The 23,268-nt window shown below is 38.7% G+C and overlaps 2 protein-coding genes across 2 annotated transcripts in view; both read left to right on the top strand.

Moving 5' to 3' along the window:
- Positions 1 to 49: 49 nt before the first annotated feature.
- On the top strand, positions 50 to 8,730 carry casp2 (caspase 2, apoptosis-related cysteine peptidase; the record flags this gene model as incomplete). The annotated part of the gene is made up of 12 exons (XM_079240647.1): positions 50 to 182; positions 712 to 875; positions 2,151 to 2,321; positions 2,416 to 2,484; positions 3,071 to 3,140; positions 3,589 to 3,680; positions 3,896 to 4,078; positions 4,956 to 5,084; positions 5,189 to 5,279; positions 6,457 to 6,645; positions 8,387 to 8,496; positions 8,596 to 8,730. The coding sequence occupies exons 2-12, from the start codon at positions 726 to 728 to the stop codon at positions 8,728 to 8,730; spliced, it is 1,389 nt and encodes a 462-aa protein (XP_079096773.1). The 5' UTR covers positions 50 to 182; positions 712 to 725.
- Positions 8,731 to 11,315: 2,585 nt separating this feature from the next.
- Positions 11,316 to 23,268, top strand: part of clcn1b (chloride channel, voltage-sensitive 1b) — a 31,354-nt gene continuing 19,401 nt past the window's right edge. Inside the window, exon 1 of the mRNA XM_079240643.1 lies at positions 11,316 to 11,731. Within this exon, the coding sequence (XP_079096769.1) occupies positions 11,594 to 11,731 (138 nt within the window). The 5' untranslated portion in view covers positions 11,316 to 11,593. The remainder of the gene's footprint in view (positions 11,732 to 23,268) is intronic.

Here is a 23,268-nt window from a genome sequence, read left to right as displayed (position 1 = left end):
AAGTGACTTTTGTAGCTCCTCCTTCCGTCGTTGCAGCAGTAGGGACCCCGCGGAAGTTGATTTGTGGTGTGAAGAGATGTTAATTTGCGTGGTTAATTTACATGAAGTGGTGTTAAAAGCGTGATATTAATACAGTATTTTCCCAACGCTTTGATACTGTTTTTGCAGGAGCAGAAACAAAGGTAAGCTTTTCATTTTGGGGCAATCCCATTTCAGGCACTTAAATTCAAGAAAAAGTCAAAGTTAGCTAGTTAGCTAGCATCGGTGCTTAGCCACCAACATTGTGATAAGTGTTAACTATAAGCAGCGTCTTGTAATACAGGTCCTGCTGTTTTGGTTCAACCTTGTATTATAAACTGATTTGTTTTCTTCACAACCTCATTTGTTATTTATCGCATTGTGTAACTTAACATTTGCTTTGTGCACTTGTGGTTGTGTGTGGTTCTATAATAGTCAAGATATATATGATACCATAGCGCTTTTCACGTGTCGGAGAAAAGCGATTAAAAGCGTAATGTATCGCCAAAACAATCAATGCAATAACTTAACATGATCTCCAGTGTCGGAGCTTAACAAAAGATTATGTCACTGTCTTCAATACGTTGAGTTTGTAGGACATGTATAGGTCGCAGTCTGGATATGTCTGTTGTTATTTCTTGTTATTTTAGTCCTGTGTATGTTTATTTATATTTGTACCTGTCATATAAACAGTTTGTTGCTGCAATATGTTGGAGTGTGGCATGCTGGAGCGGGACCGACTGGCTATTCGGAGGCAATCTGCTGTCCTCTGCAAACAACTGGTCGTCGATGAGCTTCTCATTCAGTTAATGCAGGCGGATGACATCTTGACTGAGAGCATGGCAGAGAGCATCATGGTATGTGAATACAGACTTTATGCAACTTCCAATAAACAAACATAACTAACAAACAATTAACAACATTGCCAGTAGCTTCTTGTGTGAAGTATGTGGCTCCAGATCCATATTTTTGATCAATGTTACAGTGTCAATATTGCAATGACTCGGGGTTGTTACACTGTGGGATTTCAGCTGATAGTTAGTTAATGTGACACAACTAAAATAATAAGTGAAGATGGTAAGCAATTTGTTAACAGCATTCTGTTTATTCAAGCACAATGTAGGCGGAAAGGTTGTTGCACTTTTTGTGAACAGAAACATGTAAACACAATAGAAATTGCAGAGTTCTATGTTATGACAAGTTTGATATATGTACATGCAAAACCCCAATTTCAAAAAGTCAGGGCTCCTTTTAAAATATAACTAAAAACAGAATGCAGAGGTTTGCAAATCTTATAAACCCATTTTGTATTCCCAAGAGGGCGTAAATAACATGTCAAGCTGGATTTATACTAGCACGATGTCTGTGCAAGATTCCGTATGTTTCTAATAGGCCAGCACAGCCTTGACGCTCACATCTCCCAGACCTCACGTGCATCCCTGCTTGCAGCATGGTGATGGGGAAATACTCCCTTGGGATTGGTCAATTTATGATTATGCGATTTGGGACTTCTGGCGTTTCTGGCTGAATTTGTGTGGTAACTGCAGAAGAGAAACAGCAACACAACACCATATCCTTATGCTCGAGTGCAATAGCACATTTCTCCAGCATCAGCTCAGCTGAACCCACTGCATGCTGATGGAGATGTGGAAACTGACATTTTACCATTTTATGGAAATTATTCACTCAACTTGAATTTGATGGCAGAAATGCATCTCAAAAGAACTGGAACAGGGGCGAGATCAGACTGGAAAAGTAATTTACACAAACTAGAAACAACAGGAGGATCATTTTATTGTCTAGCTTGTTATCAGTGGACTTGCCAGAAGCGTACATCTCTGATGGGTTGCTTTAGTTCCCGTGGAGTGGGTATCTCACATCTGTGAAGGCTCGATTTTGACTTGAGCTGGCTTTAAAATTGACACAGAGGGAAAGCTTCTGAAAAAGCTAGACGAAAAAAATTTGCTTAAAACAGAGCCTCTCTTCTAAACAAGTCCATGTAAATGTCCAAAGCTGTTCCCTGGCAAAATGGTGGGATTACTACTTTACCTCATTGTCATAATAGTAAAAAGTTAATCAAATACACTACCCCAATGTTCTATTATGTTTTCATTTTATCTCCCACCTTCCAGGCCGAGCAGACATCTCAGAAACGCAGCTGGCGCTTGTTACTTCTCCTACCAAAGCGAGGGCCCAAAGCCTTCAGAAGTTTCTGCTCAGCACTTCAAGAAACTGAGCAGCAGCACCTGTGTGACCTGCTCACACAATCACCAGTACAAGATGGCAGAGAGACGTGTGTAGATGTGAGTGTGTACCCGACTGCACATCACCACACACACCACAGAACTGACTATTGTCATGCCTTGATAGATTCCTCAGACTGTTTTCTGCTCACAGAGTATTTACACTGACAAAGAGCCAGAAGGACAGGCAGGGCGACGAGAGGAAGCAAAAAAGAAGAGAGAGGTAAGCTGAGTGCTTAAAATCCTCATTCATGATGACAGCAGACAGTGTTGCTTTTTGTTTGACGAAACCTTGTCAGAAGAACTTAGGGTCACTGAATGTCATGAATGTTTGTCCGGTCGATTGCATTGATTTACAGCTCAAAGAAAAAGTTAGATGATGTTAGGATTCAGTAACATGGTCTTTTACAGACATCCTTATTAGACCGAGAGGAAAAGAGTGAGGTGAGCAGCACCTCATCAGTCCCAGTCCAGGCCTCAGATAGATGCTGCTACTCAGAGTCATCATTCAGTGAGGAGGACAGGAACACGGAGGGACGAAGGACAAAGGCAAGAGGAAGCGATAAGCAGACAGATGTGAGAAATACAAAACAGATGCATCTTCTATTACTCATCCAGAGGGCCTGCTGAGTTAGTCGAACAGCCAACAGGAGATTCCCCAGTAATTGGTTTAGGATTACAGAGGTCATTTTCCCACACCAAACAACTGCTGTTGTTGCTGCCACAATAAATAGCCAGATCCCTCTTTATCTTTCTGGTGCAGTCTGATATAGTGTCTTTAATCACTGGTGCATGATTTTGAATTTCAGACAATAGTGAGGTCTTCTCTTCCACTTCCAACTCAGGAGGAGTTTGCTGCCAAGAGAGCAAGAACACATGGTGAGTGTTAATGTGTTGAAACCTGTCTGCACTCAAGTTAAAATGGGTTTTTCTCTGTTGTTCGATGTTGTTGACTGTATGTTTCCATAGAGACACAAGGTGTTGTCTGGACAAAGGGGAGGATCAGTTTTTCTGGTTTAAAGACAGATGATTTAACATGTTAACACTGAAATGTTTATAGGCCAGCAGCCTATTGATACATTTATTTGTTTATTAGCCTTTTAACCTTATCATTGTCAGAAAGTTAGTTTTGTTTATTTCTTAAACAATGACCTGCAGACTCCACACCCAAACAGTGACCTATTAATAACAGTGTCATATAAAGGTTGTTGCTTTTCAGGTCCATCCAGCAACATTAGTTGATATCAGAGCTTTCAATAAGTAATTCAACTTCTAACGAGAAGAGATCGCTTTTATTTTATCACACGTCCGTCTGTGTCTACTTCAGAGTCTATGGAGTTCAGTCTTGACGCCGACAGCCCCATCAACACTCCCGTTCTCCCGTGCACTCCAGAGTTTTACCGCTCTCACTGCCCGCAGGTACATGACTTCTTTTTAACAGGCCAGCACAGCAGGCCTCCAGCAGCTTAACTTGGTTTTGGTTTAGCTTTGGAAACTAAAATATGGAATTAATAAAGTATATTATTTGATAAGTGCACAAGTCTGTAAAAGTGAAAAAAAAATAGTGTAAAATATTTTCAACTCTTCATTTTCACTTGCCTATTAACGTTTTTCTAATATGTTTTCCATTCCAGTCTTACAGCATGAATTCATCTCCTCGTGGCTATGCCTTAGTGATCAGTAATGTGAGCTTTGACTCCTGTTCTGCTCCCGATCTTGATCCAAGGAAGGGCGGCGAGGTGGATGACGAAGTCATGAGAAAAGTCTTCACAGAGCTAGACTATCTTGTCAGTGTCCACAGAGACCTCACTGCTCAGGTAAGACTCAGTCACTGCCTGACTATGTTTTATATGAATCCATTTTAGATAATAAACTTAGAAGGGGGTTAGACATAGTTAATTATGTAGTAACAGTAACCTTTTAACCTGAAATAGATTTGTGAAAGCCACTTAATGAAAGTATGGAAAACTAGTCTATGCTTCCATCTTTAGTTTGGGTGATTACTGTAACAATGTCTTTACATTTCTACCTAATAATGAAATGAGGCAACCGCATCTTATTCAGAACTCTGCTGCTTGAGTCCTTTCTAAGACCACAAAGGCAGACCACATCAGTCTGGCTCTGAGGTCTTTACGCTGGCAGCCACTCTGTCAGAGGATAGACTTTAAAGTTCTGTTGCTGGTCTATAAGGCTCTGAATGGTTTCAGACCAAAATACAACAGTGACCTCTTGACCCAGTATGAACCTATCGGAGCCCTCAAGTCATTTGGATCTGGTCTTTTATACATTCCCAAAACTCGAACCAGACATGCTGAAGCTGCGTTCATCTTTTATGTTCCACATGTCCGGAACAAACTCCCAGAAAGCCTCAGATCAGCTGAAACACAGTTTATTTAAATCCAGGTTACAGATCTAGTTACAGAACTATTGAAATGCAGTTCTCAGCTGCATTTCAATAGTTTTGATTTAAAAGTCTGAACCTAATTCATTATTTTAAGTTTGAATTTTTAAACTTGATCATGTTTTTAAATGTTTTTTTTTTTTTTTCTGTTTTGCTTTTAGTTTTAAAGTACGCTTCTTATGTTCTGGTATTTCAGTGTCCTTAAAGGACTTTGAATCATTATGCTTTACAAATAAACTTGCCTTGCCTTGTTGCACATGTGTGTAAATTACATGTCTCTTTATTTTGTGTAGGGCATGAGGTCTTGCATTGAGAACTTCTGCAGACGGCCGGAACACCGAACAGTGGACAGCTGTGTGGTGTGTCTGCTCTCCCACGGAGTGGAAGGAGCAGTTTATGGCACAGATGGACAGCTCCTGCAGGTGACCTTGTCTGATACTTGTATTGATTTATCTTGTGTTATTATAGGAGAAAGGTAGAGTCCTTGTATGTTTTGTTCTAACATACATGACTTGATCGCTTTTAGCTCGACTGGGTGTTTGAGGCTTTCGACAACGCTCACTGTCCACTGCTTCAAAACAAGCCGAAGATGTTTTTCATTCAGGCCTGCAGAGGAGGTAAGACATGATGACACAGAAAACATATTTTAATGATGGCACAACTCTGAGCTTGTTTAAATCTCTTGGATTTTTGACTCATTCTGGAACAACTCAAGAGCCAGAGACCTGACAGATGCAATACTTTACATCCCCACAACCCCCAATGAGGTCTGCTGCTACTTTCCAGGCTGATGCATAAGTCATTGAGGGAGGCATTTAATCAGCCATCTATCTGCTACACTGTTTCGGATATATAGACTATGGAAGTTTGTCACACATCCAAGTTCTGCAAGCTTGGAGAAAACATAATGAAAAAGCACTACAATAACCCTGCAATAAATCGGTCACTTAATAGGTTCCCAGTAAATTATTGTTTGTGATTGAGGTAAAGGCCTGATTACACACCTGATGATGCTCCTCAGACCCCTCTGGAGCAAATATAATTACTTCACACAGTCCCAGGTTGCCGCTGAAGACCATTTGACTTTTTTTTAGCTACTACCTCTCATATACACATATAATATACTAGTAATAAGTTTCAGTATACAGGGTTTCCTGGTTAAATCTACTTTAAAAAATACAAAAAAAAATCTCCAGGCTGAAATGCCAGTTTTTGTGTTTTTACAATTCCAACTTTTGCCATCTGATATGTATTCAAAAAATGTTACAGAACTTTTTTTTTTTTTATTAACAAGAGATATGGTATTTTAAGTCAAGGCTGCAAAATTTAGGTCTGAGATGGGTCTAAACTTCCAGGTATAAGGTGAGTTTAAGACAGATTAGACTTCAGCTTAACTTGGTCAAGGAATACTAAGTCAGCAAAGTGAGAGCGGTGAGTCACTCGAGCTGTAGCTTCAGTGCTCCATCTTTGTCATTGCAACAGGTGTTCAGGTGCAGTGCAAAGTTGTGTGTCAGAATTTTTGGAAGTTTATCACTTTAGTTGATTTTATTAACTGTAGAAACTAGATATAATTCAAACATTTACTGGATGTTGATTTATTTAGCAAAAGTGTCTTTAAAAAAGAACTTTGATCGCAGTAAAACCAAACTTTGATGATAACTGAACTGCTTTATGTTGTATTAATTCTGGCCATATAAATATATTTACAGAGGAACTTCAAGTTTTGTTTTGCTTCAAATGTTAAAAATGAGGTTTTGATGTGGGAAGCCAAATTTTCACTTCTTTTTCTGTTAGATGAGATGGACTGTGGAGTGGAGCAGATAGACGGCCCAGTAAGGACTCTCTCACCGAGCTGTGAACAGAGGGATGCTGGGAGAGAAGGCCAGGGGGATGTAGACTCCAGACAGAGAGTGGACACGGAAAGGCCAAGGATTAAACTGCCGCAGCGATCAGACATGATCTGCGGCTTCGCATCTCTCAAAGGTCAGAAAATCTGTAAGTTTCTCTCATTTGTTATTCTGGGTTGAGTCAATGAAATGTGAAGCCAGTTTTATCAATCGTGATATAAAATGTCTAAAGTCATACGAGGTCATTAAAATAAGGAAAAAGAAATGGACACTATTGGAGTCCATTATTTCAGCTAACAGCAGCTTGATCTGGCTGAAGCCTGTTGCATACTCCACAGACACATTCTGTGTGAGAGTTTTTAGTGAGTGTTTTTTTTAGTATGAAAAGTGTCATATAAATATGTTTTGAAAAGAATGTCCTTTTGTACTCCTTAGTTTGGAGTTCTCTCGGCTTGTTCTCGACTCATGAACTAAGCAGAACCTATTTAATTTATTTATTTGAAATATTCTGTGGAAATATTAAAAAAAATAATATATTGTCTTATTTATGTAATGAAATATTCTATAAAAATGGACTATATATATACATATATATATATATATATATATATGTATATATATATATATATATATATATATATATATATATATATATATATATATGTATATATATATATGTGTGTGTGTGTGTGTATATGTGTGTGTGTGTGTGTGTGTATATGTATATGTGTGTGTGTGTATATGTATATGTATATATGTATATGTATATATATGTGTGTATATGTATATGTATATATGTATATGTATATATATATATATATGTATGTATATATATATATATGTATATAATATGTATGTGTATATATATATATATATATGTATGTATACATATATGTATATATATGTATATATGTATATGTATATATATATATATATATATATATATATATATATATGTATATATGTATATATATATATATATATATATATATATATATATATATATATATATATATATATATAGTGAGTCAGTGAGCGGTAGTGTGTTAGGTGTCCCTCCAGACATCCACTGAAGTGGTAAAATTGCAAATATTCCATCTTCACTTATGAACATACTAGAAGACAGCCTGGAAGTGGGTGTCCGCTGTAGTGGACATGATACATCAAAGGGTTAATTTAGTAAACTACTGGACATGAGAGGCCCCCTGCTGGTTGTCCCTGCATTGCCAGCATCTGAACAAGGTCAGTGGAATATGACTGGACAGCAAAGATGACTTCCAGCTACTGGCCAGGACACCATTCACGCTACCACAAGAAAACATTGTTTTCTGATTCAGAAGGGGCAGAGTCTGCAGAGATGACCATGATCATGAAAACTTCAGTAGTTGCTTTTTACTTTCTAACTACACTTGCCTCTGTTGTTGATTTGGACAAATAAAAATGGCCTATAATAAAAGATTGTGTGTGGCAGGCTAAATTAGCTGTTAGCTTCCGGTCGACATTAGCAGCTACCTTCTTGTGTACTCATTCACTGTGTTGAGCAGCCAGTCAGTGTAAACACTAAAGGTCACAACACAGATTCTGCCACCTGAAAAATTACACTGACAGTGCAATAACAATGGTGAGAAGGTGTGCACACCAGAAATACAAAAGAGAAAAAGTCATATCCACATTCCAGACATCTAATGGCCGACTTTTAGCTTGTTGTATGCGACTCCTTGGTGTGAGAGAGCCAGAACAATAAAACGCTTTGCCAAAAACCAGGGCAAAGCGTTTATTGAGCATTTAATAACTATTGCATGGTTACAACTGATTAATTTTATGTCCAATTTTACATGATATGTTAAGTATTTGTTTTCTGTCTCTTCCTTGTTAAGGCACAGCAGCCATGCGAAATACCAAAAGGGGGTCCTGGTTCATCCAGGAACTTAACACAGCACTCCGCCTTAATGCCAGGGATACACACCTTGCAGACATCCTGGTGCAGGTGCACGCTCCATCTCCCACTTTCAAGCACTCCAATCAGGATTCAACTTGTTTTCAAAAGCATTTCTAATCTTCCTGTTGTGTGTCTCTCTGACTCCAGGTAAACAGACGTATCAAGGAGAGGGAAGGTTATGCTCCAGGCACCGCCCACCATCGTTGCAAAGAGATGTCAGAGTTCACCAGCTCACTCTGCAAAGACCTCTACCTTTTCCCCAAGTACCAGCCCCAGTATTGACATGTAAAAGTGCACTTTAAAGCAGCACACACAGATCATTCCTTGCATTGAAGCCTTTCTCAGACAACTGCTCGTTGCACATTTACTACCACAGACTCACACATTCCCTCCCTGTTACAACTTTTTTTCCCCATTTAAACCACAGATATGCACATGAGAACACACTCAGATAAATCTTGAAAAGGAGGAAGAAACCAGCTTATGTTAATCTGCATGTATTTGGAAATGGCTAATATATTTGCATACAACAAACTCGTGTATCTGTGTGTCTGTGTCCATGCCAGTTCGAGGATTTGTATGTTAATCCTTTTCAGTCAAACTGCACAGCTACTTAGAGGTTTCACAAATCTCTCTTTTTGAAATTTTTATTTTTTACACAGATCTATTTTTGTGGCTTGATTTTTGTATGAAATTGTTTTTATAAGAGTTTTTAACCCATGCTCTTGTTTGTACACGGTTGTAATTGTGATCATTGTTTTTAGTATAGCGACAGGCAGGGGGCAGCAACATAGAGAAGTGCATTTCATCATCTCTCCATCATTTATATTGCTCATCTAATCAAAAATCATCCATATTGTCATGATTGCAGACAGCTATGGCATTTGTTACAGGCAGGTGTGTTTATTATGGAACAGGGTTGAAAACACTACATGAAACGTTTGTTTCCCTTCAAATTGCCTTATGAGAAGGAACAATTACATGGCAGCTTCAGAAGGAAGTCCTCCAGTCTTTTTGCAGTTCAACTGGAAAAACACTTCAGAGTATAAATTTCATGGCTAAACCCACTGATTGTAAATTCTGTCCATGTTACGGTGGTGGGCTGGAATGTGGTGCTACTTTTGGGGTCATTACCTACATGATAAACTGATTTTTATTTCTGTATTTTTTCCCTGTTTGGGATTTGCATATTCAGTGTCCTTGTTGTACTCTACTGTATCTGATATAGTAAAGATAGAAGATGTCTTCCACAAACAATATGCAGTTTTCTACAGCAGCCTGTGCCATGTGAGGATGACTCATTAGATACATTTATGACCACGGCAGTGCTTTCATATAAACATATATATTTCTGAAGGCTGTGTGTTCAGTTAAAACTGTTGTTTTGGGGGAAAGCAGTTGATTCAGTATTGGCTGTTAACCATCTGTAAAACAAAAAGACTCTTAAAGATGCTGTGCATGAGGTGGTTACATTTCTTCTTCTGTGAAGCGCTCTGTCCTTTTATGGTTAATTTTTTCTGGTAAAACAGCATCATTTAAGGAGGGAAATGCTGGAGTGTTGTGAAAGCTCGGCTTTCCCACAGGATGAAAAGTTTTAAAGGTTCTTTGTTGCCAAACTCTGCTTAGTTGTTTGTGGAGGATGCTAAAGACATTCTGTTCTGCCACCAATGACTGCCAATTATTCCATACAATAAAAACACTATGACTTTAAATAAAGAAAGATGACTTTGTTGTTTGTTTTTTCTTTCTTTAATACAGTTGTGTTTTCCTGCGATGCTGTGTCGAAGCTGCATCCTGCCTCTTGAATGTGGAGCCTTTGGATGAATGTACGCTGCTGCTGCTGCTCCTGTGCGTGCTTCACTGTATTTGATCCTCCTTGTTGCTGTGTTTGTGTGTGTTGTTGCCGGCGTACAGCTTGTCCCCTCCGTTCTCAGGTATAGTATAACTGGCTCCCCACTATTGCGCTGTGCTCAGGTCTCTCCATGCTGCGACCGGGATGTATGTATCTCTCACACTGCCTGCCGACACCCACTGATAATGTTCTTAGTGTATCAGATAGAGCCCCAGCCAGCTGTCCATAGTCATTCTCCCTTGACACACACACACATAAACACACGCCAGCGGTCAGAGTAACACATTTCTCGCTGGCCTCAGATGGAGCTCTGAGATTAGGATGTTATGTGCTAGCGTGTGGGCCACAAAGCCGGGTGGGGTTAAAGGGGATCTGTGTGTGTGTTTGTGGTGGTTATAATGGCTGCCCAACTCATTGGGCTGAAAGGAAGGAGAGGAGAAACCTGTGAATGAGCTACAAACACTTAGATTAACTCGCGTGTGTGTGTGTGAGGGATGTTGGTTTTCTTGTGGAGAGCACACCAACAGCCGATGAGCTTTTCAGCCTCAACAGCAGAGATTCTCTGAACTCCCTCCTCTGGATATCTGAATCTGCTGTAGGTTCGAGCAATATGGAGATCGCTTTACTGTTGGGGCATTTTGGGGTGTGTGTTTTTCTGTGGGAGGGCACATTTGGGGATGAGAGAAGTGCCACAGCATGTGAGTGTTATGGGGATTGCCTTGCTGCATTGGCTGATAAGGTGTGAGCTGTCATAGGGGTGTCGTGTGCACCTTCCTGCTCACGTTGCAGGGGCAGCCCTATGAGGGGTGCCCTTCCAACCCCCACCCCCCACCACCACTGTACAAACAAGAACAGGCCATCCAAAAACACACACACACACATATATACACACATCTGACGGCTGGCTGGCAGGGAGGGCGCTGCAAGAGCAACAAGTTCTGTTTGTGTGTGTGTGTGTGCGTTATTAGGTGTCTGCAGTTCTAATAAAGGAAAGCGCTGTGTCCTTCTCTGCCTCATCAGATGGCTTTGCTCTGCTTTGTCTGCCTGTCTGATTTCTGTCTGTGTGTCTGCCAGTCGTGCGGTGGAGCTGGATGTGTCGCAGCCTCTGGATCATCTGAAGAAGAACCAGATCTGGAAAGATCTCATCTGGGCTTTTTCTGATTTTTCTCTTTTCAACCAGTGTGTTTGAGATTAAGTTTCCAGGAGGCTGGTGGAACTTTACAAGATGTTTGCATGTTTATTTGAGCCAATATAAAGAGTGAAATTGACATTTATAAGACAGATTGTGTGTGTATGTGTGTGTGTGTGTGGAGTTGCCAACAACATTGGAAATGCTGGGGTGTCCAGCAAGGTTATTTTTGGATCAGTGACAGCGTGTCAATGGCTGCAGATGCGTCGCAAAGGAAGGCTCTGAGATATCAGCAGACCCTGGTAAGTCTTTCCCTAACCCACCTTTACCTGCCCACCTGCTTCTTTTCTTCACTTGGTTCTCATGTTCAGCAGCTCCACCTTGTGCTTCTTCATCCTTCCTGCTTGGCTACCACAGAGTTTTTCACTGTTCTCATCCTTCCACTGTCGCTTTGGCTTTTATCTCTCTGGTTAGTTTCAGTTTGTTTGGTTTTTGCCCACCACATCCTTTCTCTTTGTTGTTAGTGTTTCACCCTCACATCACATCATCTGCTTCTCATCGCCAGCCTTCAAATCAATATTCTTCATCTCGATTCTCTTCCTGCTCCTCCTCCTCCTCTGCTTTTCCCTCTTGAGAAAGATTACTGCAACTTAATGTCAAGTTCAGCCCTTAAACACACTTTCAGTCAGCACAGTCTTTCGCCCGCATCACAAAATGTTGAGTGAAAGGAAAAGTTCCCTCTGCGACAACCAGAAATCACACTATTCGCCTTATAAACATCAAGGCCTGTCTTAATTGCTTATCCTCTGACTGTGTTGGCTGAATTATATTTGGAGGTATGTTTCTTCTTTGTGGCTGCTTTACGCCTACTCAAGCTGCAACCTTGTAAAGCCTTTTTTTTTTTCATGTGTTGGTGGTTATAAATACTTAAATACAGGAAACCTGAGCAGACAGGTTAGATGTACATGCTGAGATTAAGTCATGTCACTATGTCATCTGCTAAAATGCTCATCAAGAAAAAGATTCCCAGAAGTGTCTTGACACGTCTGGTTCTATTAAAATGAAAGATTTTACTGGGAGCATCAAACTGCCCTCTGCAGAGTTGGTTGTGTGTTATAAAAATGAGACAATGAGAAATCAGAGCGAGAGTAGCTCAGGGGATGTAAATAATTATAAATTACAAAGCAAGGCAGTGCAACGGCAGCTTGTCAGTACTCTCTCCTCCTTTTCTATCCTCTACTTTGAGAAGATTGGACCGATGCCCAAAACAAATCCCTTATTCCTAACGCTGCCCCTCCTCAAAAGTCTCTTGAGGCTCCACATGTCAGATATAAATACAAAATCTCAATTAATCAAACTGTTTACAGGCTTAATGTCTCTGTCAAGTCACACATTTCTCAGGTGTGAAAGCTGGCGTCTGCTTGTGAAACAGGAAATAAGAGCCTCTGAGGATTTCAGGAGTTTATCTATAGAGCTGTTAATAGGTCTGTTGCCCTAATATCATGTATTGATAATGTGGCCGTGTGTGTTTTCAAGTTGGCTCACAGCTTCACACTGCTGCAAGCGGATGGTAAACATCTGCTTTCAAAGCTCCCAGTAGGTTGTCAAAACTTGGCTGAATTACATTTTTAAAAATGCTTTAGAGACTGTTTACAGACTCTTCAGCTATATTTAATCTTTTGGAAAGAGCTGCTGCACATTGATGCATTTGGATCTGAGAATTTAACAAGAAATAACTGGTAATACTTCTTTACTTTACTTATTTAGATCGCGTTCTATATTGTCTGGACAAGAAATGATCCTATCTTGCCTCGGCTGAGGGGGTAGCAACATCTTGTCCCCAAAACATGAGGTCAGCTGGCTGAATGACTATACTATAAAAAGTTTTTTGAATGAATCGATTTTTTTTCTCCCTGATGGCACAGGCATTTTCCAACGTGACAATGTCAGGCTTTATCGGTTTGAAATTGTGAAAGAGTGGTTCATGGAGCATGAGGCATCGTTTTCACACATGGATTGGCCACAACAGAGTCCAGATCTGAACCCTACTGAGAATTTCTGGGATGTGTTGGAGAACAGACTGCACCACAGACGCTGAGGATCATTTTAAAATTTTGGTGGAATATAAATGCAACTGTGGACAGAAATGTGTATTATGACGTTGGATAAGCTTATTGAAAGAATGCCACAATAAATGTATGTCACAGTCAGCAATGAAGGTTATCCAACCAATAATGACGTGTAACTATTTTTGTTTTTTTAATTATTTTTTAAATAATTGATATTAAATATTTAGATCATTTTCAAGACAGGTTTTTATAAATTTAATATTTAACACACACACATATGTATGTATATATATATATATATATATACATATATATATATATATATATATATATATATATATATATATATATATATATATATATATATATATATATATATATACATATATGTATATATATATACATATATGTATATATATATACATATATATATGTATTTTTTTATTTTTTTTTTATTTTTTCCAAGTTTGAAATTATGGTTTGCTAAAGCTGGGCTGCAGTCCATAAATGGTTTATTATAGAATAACTTTAGAATAAATTTGTATTTGACTCATTTGATGTAAATCTCTTGAACAGATTATAACAGATTTAGCTATGAAGGTTATCCAACCAATAATGATGTGTAACTATTTTTGTTTTTTAAATTATTTTTCAAATAATTGATATTAAATATTTAGATCATTTTCAAGACAGGTTTTTATAAATTTAATATTTAACACACACACACACACACACACACACACACACACACACACACACACATATATATATATATATATATATATATATATATATATATATATATATATATATATATATATATATATATATGTATATATTTTATTTTATTTTATTTTTATTTTTTTTCAAGTTTTAAATTATGGTTTGCTAAAGCTGGGCTGCAGTCCATAAATGGTTTATTATAGAATAACTTTAGAATAAATTTGTATTTGACTCATTTGACGTAAATCTCTTGAACAGATTATAGCAGATTTAGCTGGCAGACAAATATAACAGATTTCTTGGTTTTTTTTTGTAGATTTGTTGACAGTGTGTGAAAGTTTTATTTGGTATTCCTGTTTTTTTTCTCAGATTATTTAATAAAAGAGCAGGAATTTATCCCTAAAATGACTGACTTGTGAAACTGAGCATCATACTAATTTAAACACTAAAAAAAGTCCCTTTTCAGCCGGTTTCAGGTCCGTTTAGATGCCCTTTGACCTGCAAATCACCAAATTAATACGTGCTGAGCTTGTACAGTTGTGTTATCCTCCGAGTGGCACAGCTGTTGTTGACCCTTAACCTTAACAAAGAGGAAGCTCCCTCTGTGGACTCATGTGACACTGACAGATACACTCCAGCAGCGTGGTGAGAAAAGAAGGCTGCTCGTGTGTGTGTGTGTGTATGGGCTCGAGACACACTCACACACACTGTATGTTTGTACCTGTTTTGATAGGGCTGGTTGTGTTTCATAGTTTATATGAGGGATGCAGTTAAAAACAAGGTTGTGTGAGGAGATGAGCAGTGAAAGAGATCTCATAAGTCTCTAATATTACAGGCTACTAAAGGGGATAACGTTCACCTGCCAAATGTCTCGTGTTCTGGAATGACAAGGATGTAGACGATCAAGCCATTAAACTTCATATGATATCACCAACGCTGGCTGTGTTTTTCAATTATAGGCGTAGTTATAACATCATAATCCATCAGCCATTACAGCAATAGCTTCCAGATGAAAGGCCACCTTGTAAAATGGTGCCAATAACTTGTCATTGTTTTGGTGCAAAAGGTTAAAATGCTCCATCTGTACGGCGAACCTCCTGGGAGAAACGGGCTGAAAAAGGTACAAACTGTGTGAGAGAGGGAGAAGCTCAGAGAAATGTGTCAGTGAACATTGGGTCACACTGTTGCTAAAATTATCAACGAGTAAGGTTTCACCTCATGGGTTGGGTGGGGGGGGGGATAGTTGGATGGATGGGGACAAGGGGTGGTGAGAGGGAAAGTTTGAGTAAGGGAGATAGGTGAAAGACTGCCAGGAGAGTTCAGATGCAGGTGAAACAGCTCCAAAAGAAAGCCCAAGAAACTATGTGTTGGGGAAAAAACTATGTTACTTTGGGATAAATCATATGATGTATTATATTATTTAATAAATCATGTATTATACGATATTCTAATTTTTAGGCAAGTTTATAGCCAAAGGGTATCATAAAAACTGCTCTAGAGTTGATTTAAAGTTAGAAGAAAACTATAACTTTAGGGACATTTTTAATATAAAAAAGTGTGAGTGAGTGAGTGTATCTGTAAACTGTCATTTCCAAAAGCTGAATTTTATAAAAACGAATCATTTGACTAAATTGTAGGACATGTAAATAATTCTGTTTAATTGAAAAGGTTTAATGATGTAAGAGAATACAACGCACTACTTCAAGCCAGAATGAGGACCTTTGTTGCATGTCACTCACCATTCTCCTATATAATTTCCCCTTTAATAAAGGCATATAATGGACATGCAATATTGAACACTTAAAGGTACATGCAGACAGGGTATAAGAAGGTCATATCATACAGTGAGGCAGTCTGCAGGAAGGAGAAATGTTTTAAAAATGAGCTTTCTAAGATTTAATGTGTTAGAAGCCCAGAGCTGCTTCCATCTGTCCATACATAGAGGGGGGTCTGCATCTTTTCCCCAGCATGCATGAAGTGAAAGGCACCAAAATGCTCCTTATGAATATTGATGACATGTTGACAATATCGCTCCATAATTCAGTCCCAGCAGTAGTCACTGCAAAATAAAGTATCCATTGCCAACACACTCAAAGTCAGGTAAAATGCTTCTGTCCAGCAAACTGACTGAGACTTGTTGGTTTGAACAAGATCTTTTAAAAACATGCTTAGCAACATTTTGATGGAAATTGCAAATCAGTATCTCTCTCATTCCCAAAAGACCACTTAAAACCCCTTGCAACATATAGCGATCCATTTTCAATCCCACAGTTGGGCAGCTGATTAACTAAATAAGAGCAAAGTAAAGAGCCCAAGTGATCCAACAGCGAGCTGGAATAATCAGCTTATCCTACACTACAGTGATTTATACAATGAAAATAAACACATTATCTCTGGGTATTCTGTGATACGTGGTTTTAAATACATTTTAAGAATCAGGTTTGAAAGAAAAACTTGGATTCTTTCTAAAGGTTTTTTTTTGTTTTGTTTTTTTTTTTACAAAATTTCTACATAACCTGCCGGAAAATTTGTAAAATCTGTTTACAAGGGGTAAGCACCTTTCTGAGTGGAAGACCTCGATCAATCAATCTGATTGTGAACAGCGTGGTTTTACTTAATGTTTCCTGATGTATTTACTCAACATCATTATGTTTAGAAGTTTTTTTTCTTCTCTTGTGTTTGTGGGATGTATTATAACGCTCTCAGGGATTCCTCTGCCTTGTTTAGTATTTTGTGCATATTGAAACAAACAAAATAAAAAGCGTGTGGACTAAAACAGATGATCCCAGAGAGTAATATCAGATGAACTGTATCAGAGCCCAGTCAGGATTTAGCAAAGCATGCTGCCAATGTTGAAAGCTCTTAAACTACAAAACAGTACTGTCCAGCCCGTCCCATGCAGTGTTAATATGGTTATGGTCCCCTTTTAGTCAGCAGGTATTATTTCCATACCTGAAGCTTGTGTCCTGCCTGTCTCGTATCGTTTATGATCCCACTGCCGGATTCTGCTGGATCGACCGCCTGACTGAATTAAGAGCTGCTGACAATTTATTGTCAACCCTCAAGTGCCTGTATTAACCTCTGCTGCTTTTCCCTTTGTGTGTGTGTGTGTGTGTGTGTGTGTGTTAGTGTGCACAGCTTTGACCATACCTGTCAGTTACTGGAGTCTGTACTGTATGGAAGCAGGTAGGGTCTGTGTCTGTCACACTGACATGACAGGAAAGGACAGATGTAAGACACAGGTATCCAGAAAGCAAATTACTGCATGCTGGAGTCAGGCAAGAAAGTGAACAGAGACTCACAGGAGGCACAGCTGAAAAGATGAGGGAGCGCATCAACACTTTCGAGACAGTTCTGAATATAGATCAGTTTCTGGTAAGTGTCACTATGTGATATATTGTAATGTTATACTGTAAAAGTTTTACCATGTGTTGTGCTCATGTGTGGAAGTGGGAAAAAACAACAAAACAAAGAAAAGACAATGTAGAAAAAACATTTTCTAAGTTAGACCAAATCTACATTTTTCTCTTTACTTTGTTATTCTATTTATTTATTTTCTTTAACTTTTTTTTTCTTTTTTGTTATAGAAGGAAGAATAAAAGTTGATTTGTTTTATTTCTTGGTCATACTTACTATGTATCACCTGAAAACCTTTTTTTAAATTTTTTTTTTATTTTTATACTGGCATGTTTGTGCTTGCACGCCTACGGCTTTCATGAGCAGACAAAATCATCCAGTCTTGAGTTTGGTTGTACGTTTACTATTTTTCTCTTAAAAAATAGTAAAGAGCTAAGCTAAGTGAAGCTGGAAGAGCTAATCTGTATTGTACTGTACTGATGGTGTTTTATGTTCTTGATTTGCACTTTTGTTTATAACATGTAAACCATCTTTGGAGGACAGAAGACACCCAGCACAGTTTAAATGTTCCTGAAAACTTGGCAGAACGTTGAACTGCAGACTTAAGTAAAACAGGATTTTGTTTGTTTTCCTCTTTTAGCCGTGTCGTCTTGCCTTAATTAGAACGTGACAGCTTGAGCAATGTTTAGATGAGGCATGGAACAGTTATTGTGCCTGTTAATTAGTGTATGCATATGGAGACATGCTCTTGTGGTATTTGTGTGTGAGGATGGAATATCTATGTGTGTGTAAGGGGGGTAGTGGTGGTGGTGGTGCAGTGGGGGGGGGGTTAATCTCCTGATCTGTCCATCAGTGAGTAACCCTTGTGCTACAGGACAGGGCTATATTGTTGTAAAGCTCCACTGCACACACATTTCATTCAGCACACACATGAAAACATAAACACAAACTTTGCCTGCTGAACAACCCACACAAGCACACTCATCCATCTATGAATATGCAGCTCTCCCCTCATGAGGGATTCAGGAATGCGCTATTATTTTTTTAATTAACTCTCAATGTCATCCTGCCCTTAAACCTCTGCATCTATTAGCAGTGTTCGTTGTGGCTGAAGCTCTGCCGTTTCTTTCACTCTGTGAACCTGTTTCTGAACTTGTTTATTTGTGCGTTTGCTTGAATTTCTTGTGTTTCGTTGTACATATCAGCTTGTTAAATCTGGCTCAGAAAAGGTCAGATCTGCATATGTGTTCACAGCTCCTAAATGCTCACCAGCATAATTTAACCACAGGCTTTTTATTTCTAACAAAGCCAAGGGAGGAATGGTTTGCAATTTTCCATTTTTCCTCCTCCTGTGAGACTCGCAATAAGCACAACTAAAGCAGCTTGCGCTCTTACACGAGTTCTCTGTAGATGCTATTAATGAGAGGTGCAAGTGTCTGAGCCGCGCGGTAACGCCTGGCTACTTTCATGTGCCCATGGAGAGATTAGAGAAAGAGGAAAAAAAGTGCAAGGAAGTAATAGGAGCCATGAGGAGAGCAAGGGGGAATCAGACTGGAGGTAAAGGAGTGCGAGAAGGGGAGGAAGAGGAGTGAGACAAGAGCTTTTTAGATATTTTTGTTGTGGTCGGAGAGTGTGAAGGTCATTCTGGATTCAGGGAACCAAACAACAGCAACTATGTTGAAGAGTGTGAGAAAGTTGAGGAAATGCTTGTCAGTGTAGATTCTTGTACATCTGAGTGTGTGCGGATATGCAGGGTTGCATGATGACACAATGTATACACAAGGTTGACAGATGAAAGAAGCAAATTCACCTGACACAAATAAATTGCAGCAGCAGTGGCCTTCTCACGCTGTCGGCCCCTTTCTGCTGTGTTGTAACACACACTGAGCTTATTTAAAGATGCAGTTTCAGCTTGTTTAAGTTATCACACAAATGCAACAAGTCCACATTACCGTCAACCTGTCAATAATTCAAGAATCAAGGTTTTTTCTTTGCACTGTCATTTTCAAGATGTAAATTCATACAGAATGATAGAATGAATTGATAAGTTCTGCATGCATAAACATTTATAAAAGCTACATTACCTGCTCCATCATACAGTATTTGGTGGTCCAGTTACATTTTGATCATGTCTGACAAAGATTTTGAGAAGAAGGACATGTTTAATCATTAAATACCATATTTATGTTTTTTGTAACTTATGTCCAGCATCATAACAGGAAAATTTTTGTCTGACTGACGTCTTGTGACGAACAAATTTGCTTTGCCATGAGAAGCTTCGTAGATCTGCGGACCCTGTTGAGGCTTATGTAATTTTTAAAATATATATATATATATATATATATATATATATATATATATATATATATATATATATATATATATATATATATATATATATATATATTTATTTATTTTTTTTTTTCCATTTACGTATCAGTGTTGGACATGAGAGGGGGAATGAAAGAAAGGAAAGGAAAAAGTGTAAAGAGGAGACGCAACAGATAGAAAACAACCTCAAACAGAAAAAAACAGCACAGCTGCTTCACCTGATAAGAAACAGAGAACATCATAAGGCCTCTGTCTTCTTATAGTATATACTAAATTGAATTCACACTTTTGTAATGGCTCATGGTCATACTCCCATTTAAAAGAATAGTCAGGTCCTCTTCTAGCTAGCTGGTCAACCGAGGTAATTTAAAAAGAAACCATTGATCCATTATCTTTTCACTCTTAATGCCTGGAAGGGTCACTTGGACAGGGGTTTAGTTAGTTGACACTAGATAAAATATTTTAAACATTCTAAAGCATCTTTCAGTCTTGCCTGAGGCTAAAATTATGGCGCCTCTTCTTATGAAGATATCAGCAGTGTAGAGGCTGATCTGCTATGATGCCTTTTAGGAATCCCATCATTTGGTATTGACGTCAGTGGTTTCAGTGTTGGACCTGAAATGGTGTGGAGCTCGTCTTTCGGTACCAGATTAGGTTCCCATCATTGAATTGGTGAAAAAGAGACCCAAGACACGGATAACAAGGCACACACTATTATAAAACAGTGGTTAAAGTTCATGTGTTTGGACTGAAGGGGTTACGGTGGATCATGAAGCATCATTCTCCTGTTCTTGAGCAGGTTCACACAGAGGTGTTTGTCACTGCAGGAGAAAGTGAAGTATTATAAAGACAAAAGAACAAGTAATCCACCAAACAAATAAGTCACAGAGGGTGACTGAAAAATTTTTATTTGACCGAATCATCTGGATTTCTCTTATCTGAGAAAAGATGGGAAACAATATATTAAGATAACATTTACTTGTCTGGGAACAGTTCTTGTTGCATCTGTCCCTGGTTTTATGGCGCCTGGTGCCAATGGCTGTTTGATGATGTTGATGGATTGGTGCTTTCGTGTTAATGTGTACTGCAGCGGTGTTGGTGGCGGCAAAGTTGTCTGGAGTGCAGGACAGGAGACAGAACAGAGACAGAGCTGCTGGCATATCATGCTAAAGACAACTGATGAAGAACAGGTAAAAACATAAGGACCACAGGCTCCTTCTGGTCAGATGGCAAATTATTTATTTATTTTCTATTCTAATATATTCTGAATACGATTTAACCACTTCCTCCTCTGTCTTTTCTTCTCCAGTATTCAGACGTTATTCCAATGTTTTTTTTCTATGCATGAACTTTGAATTTTGGCTCTCCATGGTGACTTATTTATGTACAAGAGGTAGTTACAGTAAGTAGGGAATAAAACGATGACATAGGGTCACCTTTGTTGACCATAAAAGTAGCAAAATCTGAGTGTTTTGTTTTGTTTTGTTTTTAAACTGACTTTGTATGTTTGTTATTTTGGTATTCCAGAACAAACAATGAATTTCCTTCTCAGTGGGTTAGATGAAGATGGAGGAAGATTAATAAGATTATTGTTCCATAACATGATTAGAAATCTTATTGTCTTTGCTTGAAAAGGTCACAGTGTTCATTTGGAGGTGTCTTTTGGACCAAAAGAAATCAAGGGGTTTATTTTTTTGTGGAAAAACTCCAAAGTGTTGATTTCGGTCTTACTTTTGATTTACCTGCTTGACCTGAAGCAATATGCTGCACTTCTTTTTTTTAATATAATTTTTGTAATCTTTTCTGCAAACCATTTAAACTCGGACGTAAACTAAATGTCTGGAAGCTGATGTGAAATAAACATTAACTTGGAAAAAACAACCTTCACTGTGACTGACTGTATGCTGCCCCAGCTGTTCTACGTACATATGCACATGAAAAAACAAGACAATACAACTAACGTCTGTCAAACATTGTGCAAATTATTTACTGAACTTTAACTTGCAAGAAAGTGTCAAGATATGGATAACTCAAAATGAATTCTCTACAAAAAAAAAAAAAAAATCTACAATTTACTAACTAAATTAAAACAAAATTTTTTTTTTAGGATAATACGAGGAAGAAAATGAAAAAAACCTCAGAACAGCTGTTTGCATTTCTTTATATAAGTCATATTTTTGTGTTAGGATTCCTTCCTGTCCTCTCCCCCCAACCAGTCGAGGCAGATGGCTGCCCTCCCTGAGCCAGGTTCTGCCTTCCTGTTAAAATGGTGTTTTCCTTTCCACTGTCGCCTCATGCATTCTCAGGATGTGAGAATTAAAGTCAAAATTCGCTGCCATCTGTTGGTTTCCCTTTGCTAGGCTATTTATTATGAATCGGATCAAGTTGATGTGTCTGTAAAGTGCCCTGAGATGACATTGAAGTGAAGTGGTGCTATACAAATAAAGCTGAACTGAATTGAAGTTGGTGAGTATAAGTGCAATAAGCTGCCAGCAGTGCGGCATTGTACTCATTAACAGTTTGTGGTTCGTAGTGTTTCGTAAGATTTAAAATAACACACTAGATGATTTAGAGGCATTAAAGGTTTTCAAAAGCCTCCAGCAGTAACTGCATTGCCACCTGCTATGTGGTGCATTCATGTATTAATTATAAACTTCTATATTAGTCACTTTATCATGTGGTTATATTGAGTCATGTATAACAGCAGACAGCTTGTTTTTGTGCAGTTAAACTGAAGAATATCTTTTGGAAATATAATTGACTCTGGCTCATCCTCCCCTCTCGGCATCCAAATATCGAAGCATTCATTAGTAGATGAGGTTGCAGATTGTTGCTGCACCTTTATTTCATGAGTTCAGAGGATAATTATGTGCTGGTAGCTGATCTTTCATCCTGCAGGGCCTCCTGCTTGGATGTGCCTGCTCTCCTTTCCTGTGTGAACATGAGACAGAAATGCAGGGCAGCCAGCTCTCCTTATGATTTAGTTTGTATGCTGGGATGCATGCGATCTGCAGGGTTCAGTTGCACCTCGTAGCTGCACTGGGATCTGCAGTGTTTTACAGCTTCTATGCTTTTAAAGAGTGTGCTGCAAACTGATCACGAGGTGTCGTGTTTGCTGACCGAGTATTTGTGTGTTTGGCGGCGTGTGCGCGTGTTTCTGTGGTTGTAGGTGCAAAGCGCACATGTAGGCGGAAGGAGCAAGATGTGGAATGTCCTCTCCTCCAGGATCTCCTCCTCTGGCTCTTCTCCAACCTCTTCCTCCACGTAGGGAGGGGTTTTTCCGTTCTCTATGCCCGTTTTGTCTATTTCTGTCTGTCAGGGTATTCAGCTTGGTGTGTATCCCTTACACACATGCTGTA

This window comes from Telmatherina bonti (assembly GCF_933228915.1).
Source record: "Telmatherina bonti genome assembly, chromosome: 5".
NCBI lineage: Eukaryota > Metazoa > Chordata > Actinopteri > Atheriniformes > Telmatherinidae > Telmatherina > Telmatherina bonti.
Note: the sequence above shows the minus strand (reverse complement) of the source record. Positions and strands in the feature narration are given on the sequence as shown.